The 13898-nt window shown below is 35.8% G+C and overlaps 2 protein-coding genes across 4 annotated transcripts; both read right to left on the minus strand.

Moving 5' to 3' along the window:
• Nucleotides 1-2055: 2055 nt before the first annotated feature.
• LOC136224177 (small ribosomal subunit protein uS8z/uS8w) lies at nucleotides 2056-4600 on the minus strand. 2 transcript variants are annotated; one of them, XM_066012440.1, is made up of 4 exons: nucleotides 4440-4600; nucleotides 3214-3354; nucleotides 2965-3125; nucleotides 2056-2277 (listed from the first exon to the last, which is right to left on the minus strand). In XM_066012440.1, exons 2-4 carry the CDS (start codon nucleotides 3344-3346, stop codon nucleotides 2179-2181), a joined length of 393 nt encoding a protein of 130 aa, XP_065868512.1. In that variant the 5' UTR covers nucleotides 3347-3354; nucleotides 4440-4600; the 3' UTR covers nucleotides 2056-2178. The 2 variants fall into 2 exon arrangements, with proteins under 2 accessions (XP_065868512.1, XP_065868513.1); XM_066012441.1 differs by having other exon boundaries at nucleotides 3214-3351; nucleotides 4440-4599.
• Nucleotides 4601-10650: 6050 nt separating this feature from the next.
• On the minus strand, nucleotides 10651-12993 carry LOC136221553 (small ribosomal subunit protein uS8z/uS8w). 2 transcript variants are annotated; one of them, XM_066008928.1, is made up of 4 exons: nucleotides 12834-12993; nucleotides 11692-11829; nucleotides 11443-11603; nucleotides 10651-10892 (listed from the first exon to the last, which is right to left on the minus strand). In XM_066008928.1, exons 2-4 carry the CDS (start codon nucleotides 11822-11824, stop codon nucleotides 10794-10796), a joined length of 393 nt encoding a protein of 130 aa, XP_065865000.1. In that variant the 5' UTR covers nucleotides 11825-11829; nucleotides 12834-12993; the 3' UTR covers nucleotides 10651-10793. The 2 variants fall into 2 exon arrangements, with proteins under 2 accessions (XP_065865000.1, XP_065865001.1); XM_066008929.1 differs by having other exon boundaries at nucleotides 11692-11832; nucleotides 12834-12987.
• Nucleotides 12994-13898: the final 905 nt, after the last annotated feature.

Consider the following 13898-nt stretch of genomic DNA (forward strand, 5'->3'; position numbering starts at 1 on the left):
GGTAACAAGAATATTGAGTTGAGCCTAGGCATGAGATTTGTTTCTGCTGATCAATTCAGAAAAGCTTGAAGATGTTGGGCTGTTAGTAGAGGGTATTCTTATTACTTTAAGAAGAACTGCAAGGACGTTGTAGATGTTGGATGCAAGTTTCCGGATTGTGAAATTTCACATTAGGGCATCTAAAGTGGGTGACAGCCTTACTTTTAGAATAAAGTCATTTAAACTCGTTCACAGTTACCCAAGAGAGTATGATAACCACTTGATCACAAGCCAATTCATTGCTGAGAAATATCTAGAGGATTTCAGAGATGATGAAGAATGGAAAATTCATGTTGTCCAAAGGAAATTAAAAGAGATTTGGGTTTCAATGTGTCTACGGCCAAGTGTTACAGAGCAAAGAAGGCCACAAGTGAGATCATCCAGCGTGAGGTCAAAGAACAATATTGTCGTCTATATGATTATGCACAGACCATCAGATCAATCAACCTAGACAGCAAAGTGATACTTAGGACAGAATTGACACTAGTCCAAGATGAGAATAGAGATGATGTTGAGATCAGTAGTATTCCAAGAGAGATAGTGGTGATCAAGTATATGTACTACAGGTTGACTGCACAAAAGTAAAGGTACTTTGTATGGCTTAGACCATTGATTTGCTTGGATGGTTATAACTTAAAAAGTTGTATGGGAGGCTACATACTCTCTGCAATTGCAAGGGATGGGAATGGGAACATATTCCCTCTTGCAATTGTTGTGGTGGACACAGAATATAAGGAATCATGGTCATAGTTTTTGCAAGCACTATAAGATGATTATGGGAGTGTAAAAGAAACTGGATGGGTGTATATGTCTGATCAGCAGAATGTTAGTTTCATGTGGTTGTTATGAATTTGTTGGAATGTTACTGTTATGTATTCTATCATTATGAGTGTCATTGTTAAGAATTTGTTGGAAATGTTACCGTTATGTATGATATATAACCAATTGTTATTTTTATATAGGGACTTGTTGAGTCGTTCAAAGAACTTATGCTCAATGTGGAGCATAGGTTTTGCCTTAAACGCATGCACAAAAACATAAAATTGCGCTTCAAAAGAGTAAAGTATAAGGATCTACTGTAGGAAGTAGCTGGGTCTGGCATAGTTAAGTTGTGGGATACCACATAAAGAAGATAAAGAACTTTGATGAAAATGCATATCATTGGGCGATGGGACATGATCTGAGCTAGATGACATTTCAGTACAAAAACCAATTCAGATGTCTTACAGAACAGCATTTGTAAACTAGATGATAATAGCATTTGTAAACTAGATGATAATGATAATTGATTTGTAGCTACTTTCATACGGATTTGGATTCAAGAGAAATATGAGATTGTTGTTTTTTTATTTTTTTATTTTTTGAAGAAAATTTGTTTTTTTTATTTTAGTTGTACCTTTTATGGATATTTTTTTTTGAGCTCTTTATAGTTTTTCTTGACCTTATATTAGGTTTTAGCTTATGGTTAGATGAGATTTTATTTCTTACTACTTTACTTTTCTATTGTACTTGCATCTAATGAAATATATAATTATTTTTATAAAAAAATAAAATAAATCATTATAGAGTTTATAAATTATGAACCTAAAATATATTCTTTAGAATTTAAAATTTATGAATTGATATCTAAATTTTTTTAATTTAGAATATAAAAAATATACTATATTAAAAATTAATTTTTACATTATGATTTAATTGAAATTTTACAACTAATTATGATTTTGTAGAAAGCCCTAAAAAAATCACCAAACATAATTTAAACCAAATTAATCTTATAAGCCCAATTAAATCAAAACAGGTTGTTATGTTATATATGTTCTAGAACAAAAAATGACAACCATGCAGAACCATTTTTATAATTCCTGTTGTCATATGAGAAATCGATCAATAGACCTAACCATATGTAAAAGGTCAAGATGGTTTCATACCACTAGGTCAAGATTGTTCCTATAAATGTTTATACTTGCTAATACAATAAAATTTGGAGATTTAAGAACATAAAAATACTGAAGAGAATGCACGAATGACTCTAATTTGTATGTTAACTGCAAAAGATGTCACAAGGTGTTCAAAAAAAATCCTCAAATAAACACTAAAATTTTCGCAAATAAAACAAATAACAAAAAAGATATGCTGAGCCTAGTAGAAGAAACCAAGAACTTTGCCACCAACATTTTTTCTTCTGGCCTCTTCATGGTCCATAATCCCCGCAGAAGTAGTCAAGACGATGTAACCGAACTGCAACATAGATCATTGAAGATGTCAAATATACAGTAAATTTTCAACTAGTCAGTGACTAGCCAAGTGAATTGGGTTAGTCACCATTAAATCTAGAAGATGTGAATCTTAACCGTACGATGATTTTAATCTCCACCGTAGGATTTTAATAAGCTTAGATCTTATGGTATGGTAACTGACCAAATTCGCTTGGTCAGTCAATTACTAGGAGAAAACCACCAGTCAAATATATCAAGAGGGTAGCGAGATTAACATTATGGCCCCTAGAAATTTCTAGGAATAAAAATCCTTAAACATTACACATTGAAGTCCAAATCAACAAAAATCCGTGGACATAAAGAATAACAAAATGATGACCTATTATTCACTCTTTCTTTATCCATGTATGTCATGGATAATTACAGTCAAATACCTATTTTACCATCATCTTTTCGTTAAACTTTTAATGATTTTTTGTTGATTTAGTGTTACAGTAATGTGAAAATCAAGGATTTTTAGGTCAATGAAGTTTAGGGGTCTGAATATTAGTTGCACTATATAGTTCAGGGCCTATGGATGTAATTCATCCCATATCAAGATTCAAGAAATACACATACTTCCAAAGGTATATCAAGTTGGCGCAATATGAAGTGAAAGATGAGAAATTGGCTATATGGCTCAAGAGGATATCTAGATTTATTTGTGTACCTGTCGGGAGGGAAGCAACCTGGCAGTCCATCCTTCGATTTCTTTCACACCTATGTCGAAACGGGGGCTGATAACCCCGCATTTGTTCAACCTTCCGTTCAGTTCCACCACAATTTTACCCGACCTATGGTCGTCAACGAACTCGAACTCTCCGATATATCCTACATAAAAGCAAAGACATAAGCATAAATTAGACACTCTTTTCTAGGAAGAGTGAAATGCAAAACAAAAGTAAAAATTAACATATACCATGCTTTTGCATGACAATCAGAAATTTTATGACGACTTTCGAGGAAGGCCTGATCATGGCTTGGCGTTTCCCTCGTTTTTCAGCATTGTACATGCACTTCAGAGCATCGTTCAAAACGCTAATTCTCACCATCTTTGCTGCTAAAATATTTAAGAAATGTCACAAGTCAATTTCTATATGTATGGCAAGATATGGTGACAAAATGAAAATGAACTTATACTGAAACCCGTAAGATCATAATAGATAATGTGATATGATAATAATACTACAAAACCAGATAGCCCAAACAAGAAAAATAAAAAGTTTCCAGGCTAATCCCAGGAACAAAATGAAGAGGAAAGAAGATTTAGCAAGAAGAGTATAAGCAAACTTCAATGAACAAATAGAAATGTTAAATTCTCAATGATATTCTGAATTGCTGGGAACCGGAGCCCAACCTCTAAATCTGCTAGACTACATAAACAAGAACAAAGCAAACTTGTAAACCAAACAAATACAAACAACAATTATGGAAAAAACAACTAAACCCCACGTTTGTACAACCTTCCATTCAGTTTGAGGAAGGCTCGATCATCTGCTTCACTAAGTTTTCAGCATTATACATGCACCTCAGAGCATCATTCAAAACACTAACTCACCATTTTTGCAGCTAACAAATTTAAGAAGTCACTCACAAGTCAACTTCAAGTCAACTTCTATGAGCATGGAAAGTTGTGTACACTAATAAAGTAGTAAACTACTGCATAGGCACACCACCCCCAATTGAACCGTAAGAGAATAACCAAAATTGACCAAAATTGAAGATCAGAGCATTAATAGGCCAAAACATATTATAAACCGCAAAGAGCCTCTATCATATATGAGAGAAACTTCCTACAATTCTTGTAAAGTAAAGAATCATTTAAAATATCATAGCAGTCAGAGAGTGGAAAATTCTACTGGTATGCTAAACAAGTCAAGAGTACCATTTCACAAGGACAAAGCTGCAGCTCCAATCCAATCAGGTTCGTAACAACATTTAAACCATAAAAGTATAGAAAAAACAAAATCAGAAAGTATAGCTTCATTCCTTCCCTTAAATCCACTCAAAATCGGAAACCGAACAAAATTCAAAAAAAATTACAAGTAATTGTCGAGAGAATAATAGCATGAAAAGCAACTGTGAAGATTGCGAAATAAACAAAGAAAAGATCAGTAAAGCCTTCAACGTCCAAATTCTTTTTACCTTAACGAAGAGTGTGGATCCGAATTAGTGGCACGTCGGCGAAAGAAGATTTCGGTGGCGGTGAACAATTACTGGCGCCGGCTATGTGGCTGGCAGACAGGTAGTGGCGTCGTTACTGGGGAAAGAAAATAGAGAATATGCCGCAGCTAGGGTTTTATAAGATCTGAGATGGGAAAGTCAGAGAATATATACTCTAGTTAAAAGGCATAAATCTCATTTGCCCCTAAACTATAGGAGCAAAATCAATTAGCTCCTCATTCTACGTAAATAAGGAATGAAGTCCCTACAACCTTTACAAAACTCTCCAAATAGTCCGTTTGTAAAAGTGATTTTTGGCTCATCAAAAAAGATAAATAATGTCTGAAAATTTTCCTTTGCGTCAAATTTTATTTAGCTAGTAGAACTTCTGTTTCGATTCATCGTTCTATTTCTGGGTGTTCTGATGATAACTCGACGCACAAAATTAGAGTTTGACTCGCACTTCTATTGTATCTTATGAGATAATTATCGATCGCAGCAAAATTTATCTTAAAGAGATTGGTCTCATTAGACCTTAGAATCTTCTTCTTTCATTCATTTTAAAGTTTATTATATCCAATTTATTGTAATTTTATTATTAATGTTCTTCAATTTAATAAAATTATTATTTTGTTCTTAAATTGGCTGAAACGAATAGTATATCTTATATGAACACATAAAAATATTTTGCACCTTAGAAGCTTCTTCTTCTATTCATTTGAAAGTTATTGTAATTTTAGAATTTACGTTGTTTAAAATTATTATTTTATTTTTCAATTAGCTATCAGGGTAAATTACAAAACTAGATCAAATAGGAGGCTCATTTACATATTTTATCCATTTATTCAACCTACTACATATCAGAATGTTTTTGTGTGACTTTTCCATAATACCTTCAATATTTACGCGCGTCTGTCTCCATCCCGTTTGACTTCGCAGATTCGACCGCGAAGCTAATGTTTGGTTTACTTAATGAATTTAATTAGCATATGCGAAGTCTGGATGTGTTTTGAAGCTAATTCGCGAAGTGGTATATAACAAAAAATGTCAAACAACAACGGATTCTAACATTAAAATCATAACATTATCAAAATTTACAATAAGATTGCCACAATAACAACCTTAAAATTATAACATTATCAAAATTGACAACAAGAATGCACAATAAACTTCTAACAAATCATTTCAAAGTCAACGTGACGAATCTAGACGGAAATTTCTCGCTCTATAGGAAGTCCAGACCTTTTGGGATGATAAATGGAAGTCCAGACCTTTTGGGATGGACGTGTCCCACGGTGCACACCAAGATTGGCACAATCTCTCCTAACCAATCATTTCAAAGTGAATGTGCCAATCTTGAGGGAAATTTCTCCCTATACAAGGAGGAAAGTCATCTCCCCTGCAGCCCAATACGCCGCCTTCCAGAAAGGGATGTTATGTAATCAACCACCTTCAGGAAAAATTAATCGTGTTAGGCAGGAAAAAAGTCGATTTTGGCTTCGCGAAATGAGGATTAGCGAAGCATGCGAATGTAAATGTGCAGGGAAAATGATGATTTTACTTCGCGAATCGATGTTTTCACGAAGTTTGCAAGGTCTGAAACGTGACGATCTACGTCGCATATCGATGCTTTCGCGAAGTCTGCAAGTGAAATCATGAACTTTTCTACTCGCGGACTTCGCGAACTAATCGATTCGCGAAGTAGATCCACACGTTTCAGGCTCTTTCTCTTCACAGATCGTCGCAAAATCATCGACTACGCGAAGTGATTTTATGGAAAAACGTAGAAGAAACAGCATATACTTACATTTTCCGCGCCTTTCACCCTTAAAAGCGACAATAACAATATGATAAACTGGAAAAAACGATGGAAATAACGTAGAATGACCATTTCTTTGATGGTAACAAGAAGAAAGAAACCAAGTAACGAGCAGGAACGGGAAGATGGAGAACCATGGCTTCGTTTTCTAGGATTAGGAAGTTGCAGAATCAAGAGATGAAGAGAGGAAAAAGAGAAATACATTTTGATTTGGAGAAATGGTGCAGATTTCGTGCAATTTAAAGAAAGATCAAAAGTCTTGGAATCATTAATAGAGGAGCCAACAGCCATTTTGGGCACCCAAGGAGAAGAGGAGAGAGAACGTTCGCGTAAGGGGGAAGTGGGAAGGTTAGGGGTATTATGGAAAAGTCACACAAAATCAGTCTAGATATGTAGTAGGTTGAGTAAATGGGTTAAATATGTAAATGGGCCTCCCATTTGATCCATTTTTGTAATTTACCCTATCTAATATTGATAGGTAAGATTTTTTTGTTGACTTGTCAAAATATTAAAAATCTTTAAACCCTAAAAAATATTCTATAGAAACATCTTTTACACGTGGATCAATGTTAATCCTTCGGATCTCGAGGATTCACAGAAATTGTCTGATCTAGAAAAATGAATATTTCATCAAGATGCGAACAACACTCTTCAGCCACGTGAAAAAATCCTTACTGTCCATCCCAACAACCGTACGGTTAGAAAGAAGTAACTATTGGATGGGTCAATATAAATGGTTGCATAAATAATAGGGACCAAATAAGAAAGCACATTGTCTGATACTTTAGAGGTTCGAAGGTCATAGGCCCAATAAAACCTCGACACCTGGCAGCACGCTTGGTTGGTACATGGAATGGTGCAGTACCTGACGATGTCACAGGATGAACTGGACATAGCTAACCGAAGACTGACACGTTTCCAATGACTCATTAGAGCGCCTTCCCAGAATGACAAAGATTACCCTTGGTAGACACTAAACAACAACAACAACAAAGCCTTAGTCCCGGAATGATTCGGAGTAGGCTAACATGAACCATCATATAAAACTGTGACATCAAGTCGTGTCAGCGACACAAATTCGCTCCCTCCACTCCGTCCTATCCACTACCATATTTTCCTCAATTCCCAGTAAACTCATATCACTCTCGATCACCCTCCTCCAAGTTTGCTTAGGTCTTCCCCTACCCCTCACCACTACATCCCTTTGCCACTCTTTGGTCCTCCTAACCGGCGCATCAAGCGCTATACGTCTCACATGGCCAAACCACCTTAGTCGGTTTTCTCTCATTTTATTCTCAATAGATGTAACCCCTACTTTTGTCCTAATTATTTCATTACTCACCCGATCCTTTCTCGTATGACCACACATCCATCTCAACGTACGCATCTCCGCCACCGACATCTTATGGATGTGACAGTGTTTCACTGCCCAACACTCCGTACCATATAACAATGCTGGTCTGATTGCCGTGCGGTAGAATTTTCCCTTCAATCTATTAGGCATGTCAGGGTCACAAAGGAAACCCATAGCACTCTTCCACTTCGACCAACCAGATTTAATCCTATGAGCAACATCTCCATCTACTTCTCCATCCGTTTGGATAATAGATCCTAAATACCGGAAGCAATCCGATGCCTGAACAACTCTCCCATCTAGGGTGATTGTCCCTACCTCCCTACTCCTATGGCCGCTAAACTTACACTCCAAATATTCTGTCTTACTTCGGCTCAACTTAAAGCCTCTAGATTCTAGAGTTTATCTTCATAGTTCCAACTTTCTCTATACTCCTTTCGTCTCATCAACCAACACAATATCATCTGCAAACAACATGCACCATGGTATACCATCTTGAAGTGAACTTGTTAGTTCATCCATAACGATGGCAAAAAAAAGGGCTTAGTGCGGAACCTTGATGCACTCCAATCGTAATAGGGAACTCTTCAGTCTTCCCAACACTAGTACGTACACTCGTGCATGCTCCCTCATACATGTCCTTTATGATGTCAATATATTTCCGCGAAATGCCTTTCCTTATCAAGGCCCACCAAAGTACTTCCCTTGGTACCTTATCGTATGCTTTCTTCAAGTCAATGAAAACCATATGCAAGTCTTTCTTCTTATTTTGATAGTGCTCCATTAATTGTCTCATTAGATGGATGGCTTCCATAGTTGATCTTCCCGGAATAAAGCCAAACTGGTTTTCCGAGATCTTCACCATCCTCCTTAGCCTTTGTTCAATCACTCGCTCCCAAAGTTTCATAGTGTGACTCATTAATTTGATTCCTCAATACTTGGCACAATCTTGGACATCGCCTTTGTTCTTATACAAAGGGATTAAGATACTTTTCCTCCATTCTGATGGCATCTTATTGTTTCTCTAAATTTTGTTGAAGAACGTCGTCAACTATTCGATTCCTCTCTCTCCCAAACATCTCCAAATCTCAATAAGGATGCCATCAGGTCCTACTGCTTTCTTCAACCTCATCTTATTTGATGCCATTTTGACTTCACCCTTTTGAATTCTCCGCAGGCATTCATGATTTATCATATCGTGAGGGATAATTATATCTCCAACATCTTGTCTGCGATCTCCATTAAATAAGTCATCAAAATAGGACCTCCATCGTTCCTTGATATCCTTATCTCCAACTAGGACTTTCTGGTCCACATCCTTCACACATTTAACTTTTCCTAGATCTCGCGTCTTCCTATCTCTCATCCGAGCAATTCTATATATGTTTTTTCCCCTTCTTTCGTATCCAATCTTGTATACAGATCCCGATTCACCTTTGCTCTAGCATCTCGTATGACCTTCTTTACTTCCCTTTTAGCCTCTTTGTATTTTTCGTAGTTCTCGTCACTCCTACATTCCCCAATATTTTATAGGATTCTCGCTTACTCTTTACTGCTTGTCGTACTTCTTCTGTCCACCAAGATGTGTCCTTACCCGGTGGCATGCTACCTTTAGATTCCCCTAGAACTTCCTTCGCTACTTCCCTTATACTATGCTCCATCTTAGTCCATATCGAATCTATATCTAAATCCATATTACAAATCCAAATATCTTTTTTGGTCATCTCATCCACAAATTTTTGTTGATTCTCCCCTTGCAATTTCCAACACTTAATCTTAGTCTCCACTTGTGGTGTTCGTTTTCTTATGCATTTCCTACTTCGAAAATCAAGCACCACTACTCTATGTTGGGTTGTCGTACTCTCACCAGGGATCACCTTACAATCAATATAACTCTTTCTCCAAGCACCCCTTACTAAGAAGAAGTCAATTTGGCTCGCATTACCGCCACTCCGATAAGTCACTAAGTGGGATGTTCTCTTCATAAACCATGTGTTCATGATACTCAAGTCATAGGCTGATGCGAATTCCAAAATATCATTTCGTGCTTCATTCTTATCTCCAAAACCATACCCTCCATGAACACTCTCAAACCCATCTCGCCTAGAACCCACGTATCCATTGAGATCACCCCCCAGTATCATCTTTTCATCCCTAGGAACTTGTTGCACCACTTCCTCTAAGTCCTCCCAAAAAGCTTGTCTTATAGAGACATTTAATCCTATTTGTGGGCATATGCACTGATGACATTCACAACCTCATCCCCTATCACTAGCTTAACACTCATAATTCTATCGCTCTTCCCAGACACCGCTACTACATCATCAATATACTCCCGATCAATAATAATACCTACTCCATTTCTACCCTTATCACTAGATTAATTGATGAAAAAATAGTTCCAACCGTCTGTCTATCAAATATGATAAATTTATTTACATGAAATTCACAAATGACAAATGCTGAAATAAATACAAATTAATGCATTTAAAAAAATTATCCAAAATTATCCACTACCTATCAAATATGATAAATTTATTATATAAAATGTCAAGTGATCCCTAAGTTTTAGAAAATCCTAATAAAAGGTAACTGCTAAAAGAAGACGCAAGGCAATATCTTTCAATTGGCAATATCTAGACTCAAGTTTAGATACCCTTTTTTTTTTGTTTGAAACAAGTTTAGATACTTTTTAAAACTTGAATTTATGTGTTAAATGTAATTAATCTTACAAGCCCAATTAGAGAGGCAAAGTTGACCCATATTATGTAGAGTGTCAAAACAAGTTATGTTATAATCATGTTACACAACAAAAATGACAATCATATCAAGCAGAACCACCATTTATGAAAATGACAACAAAAAATCATGTTGTCATGTAAGAGATCGACAGCCCTAATCATATGTAAATATGTCAAGATGGTTTCATACCACAAGGTCAAGATTGTTTTCCATAGATGATTATGCTTACTAATACCATAAAATTTAGAGATTTAAGAACATAAAAATACCGAAGAGAATGCCCGAATAATCTAATCTGTACGTTAACTGCAAAATATGTCAAGCAAAAGAACTACTTGACTAAGATCATAAGTTGTTCAAAAAAAATCCTCAATGGAAAATTTTCGCAAGCAAAACAAAGAAAAGAAAAGGAATGACGAGCCTAGTAAAAGAAACCAAGAACTTTGCCCCCGACATTTTTTCTTCTAGCCTCTTCGTGGTCCATGATCCCAGCAGATGTAGTCAACACGATGTAACCGAACTGCAACGTAGATCATTGAAGATGTCAAAGACTAAAAGCAAAGCCAATTAATCAGAAGCTTCAAAATTAAATCAAGAGAGTGGCGAGATTAACATTATGCCCCCTGGAACTTCATTTCTAGGTATAAAAATCCTTAAACATTACATATCTATATAACGTTAAAGTCCAAATCAACAAAAATATGTATAAAACGAATAACAAAATGATGAACTAGACAGGTTTGACTACATTATTAACTCTTTTTTATCTGTCACCGAAAATTACAGTCAAATACCTATTTTGGTCTTTGACCCTCGTCATTTCACTAAACTTTTAATGAATTTTTGTTGATTTAGTGTTACAGTAATGTGAAAATCAAGGATTTTTATGTCAATGAAGTTTAAGGGTCTGAACATTAGTTGTGCTATAGTTCAGAGCCCATGAATGTAATTTACCCTATATCAAGACATGCAAATACTTCCAGAGATGTACGAAGTTGGCACAATATTAAGTGAAGAAAAAGAGAAATTGGCTATATGGCTCAAGAGGATATCAAGATTTATTTGTGTACCTGTCTGGATGGAAGTAACCTGGCAGTCCATCCTTCAATTTCTTTGACACCGATGTCAAAACGGGGGCTGATAACCCCGCATTTGTTCAACCTTCCGTTCAGTTCCACCACAATTTTCCCTGATCTGTGGTCATCAACGAACTCGAACTCGCCGATATACCCTACATAAAAGCAAAGACATACTCATAAATCAGACACTCTTTTCCAGTAAGAGTAAAACGCAAAACAAAAGTAAAAATTAACATATACCATGCTTTTGCATGACAATCAGAAATTTTATGACCACTTTCGAGGATGGCCTGATCATGGCTTGGCGTTTCCCTCGTTTTTCAGCATTGTACATGCACTTCAGAGCATCGTTCAAAACGCTAATTCTCACCATCTTTGCTGCTAACATATTTAAGAAATGTCACTCACAAGTCAATTTCTATATGCATGGCAAGATATGGTGAAAAAATGAACCTTATACTGAAACCAGAAATATTATAATAGATATTGTGATCTGATAATAATACTACAGAACCAGCTAGCTCAAACATGAAAAGTAAACAGTTTCCAGGCTAATCCCAGGAACAAAACGACGAGGAAAGAAGATCTATCAAGAAGAGTACAACTTCAGTGAACAAATAGAAATTTTAAATTCTCAATGGTATTCTGAATTGCTGGGGACCGGATCCCAACCTCTAAATCTGCTAAACTAAATAAACAAGAACAAAGCAAACTTGTAAACCAAACAAATGCAAACAACAACTATGAAACCACAGAGCATTATACAGTTAGAGGAAGGTCTGATCTTGTGCTTCCCTCGGTTTTCAGCATTATACATGCACCTCAGAGCATCGTTCAAAACACTAACTCACCATTTTTTCTGCTAACAAATTTATGAAGTCACTCACTAGTCAACTTCTATGAGCATTGCAAGTTGTGTACACTAATAACGTCATCAACTACTGCAGTGGCACACGAACACCAATTGAACAGTGCGAGAATAACCAAAATTGACGTTCAGAGCATTAATTGGCCAAAACATATTATAAACCACAAAGAGCCTCTAGCATATGTACTCCAGAAAAGTAACATTTCACAAGGTAAAAGCTTCAGTTCCAATCCAAGCAGATTTGTTACAACATTTACACCAGAAAAGCATAAATCATCAACTCAATAATCACGCTTGAACTGTGATAAATCATCCAATGAAGTATAGAAAAAACAAAATCAGAAAGTACAGCTTCATTCCTTCCCTTGAATCCACTCAAAATCGGAAACCGAACAAAGTTCAAAAATAATTACAAGTAATTGTCGAGAGAATAATAGCATGAAAAAACTACTGTAAAGATTATGAAATAAACAAAGAATATACCAGTAAAGCTTTCAATGTCAAAAAAATTTACCTTAACGAAGAGTCTGGAGCCGGATTAGTGCACGTCGGCGATTGAAGATCTCGGTGGCCGTGAACAATTACTGGCGCCGGATTTACGGTGGAGCCGTTAATGGAGAAAGAAAATAGAGAATATGCAGCAGCTAGGGTTTTGTAAGATCTGAGATGGGAAAGAGAAGATATACACTAGTTAAAAGGCATAAATCTCGTTTGCCCCCTAAACTATGGTAGCAAAATCCATTAGCCCCCTGTTTCTACATAAATCAGCAATGAAGTCCAAACCTTTAAAAAACTCTCCAATCAAGCACAATTTTTTATTTTTATATATATATACCGTTTAACGAAATTGGGATAGATGATGCCCAATGATTTTGAAATGAGGAATTTGATTGTCGAGAGAAAATAAGTTACTAAGTGGAAAATATGCTACGAATTTTATGATAATGAAAAAAATAAAATAATGTTAAATTGAAAATTGATTAATTTAATTACTGGATCCCCTACCAATGAGGGTTTACGGTAGAATTTATAGATCACCTACTAATGAGGGCTAAATTTTGACGGAGTGGAGAAATCGAACTTCAAACCTATCAAGCAAATGTTCAATGTCTTACCACTCGGACCAACTCTCATTGGCATCACTGAATAATTAATTACTTGATTTATAAAGCAAAAAATAAGAATTAAGGGGTGAAATAAAGGTAAAAAACAAATGGGGTTTAATTACAACGTGAATGGACCTACTTGCATGAATTAAAGTGTTTGGAGGCTGAATTAAGAATTTAAATAAACCAAGGGGGAAATCGAAATATAAAAGTGTTTAACCGGACTATATTTAACAATAGGGGTAAGATTGAAATGCGAAGGGTTCAATTGAACTCAATTTAAACAATCAATCAATTTGAGACGTGGACGAGTTCAATTGAATTTAATTTGGACAATTGGGTTCAATTTAAAATGTGGAGGGATTTAATTGGAGAAATCAAGGGTATACGAGGTCAATTATATAGAATTATAAAAAGTAGGGGGTCCATTTGGAAGTTAGGGTGGATTTTTTTTTTTTTTTTTTGATAATGAA

This window comes from Euphorbia lathyris, chromosome 3 (genome assembly GCF_963576675.1).
Source record: "Euphorbia lathyris chromosome 3, ddEupLath1.1, whole genome shotgun sequence".
Taxonomy (NCBI): Eukaryota; Viridiplantae; Streptophyta; class Magnoliopsida; order Malpighiales; family Euphorbiaceae; genus Euphorbia; species Euphorbia lathyris.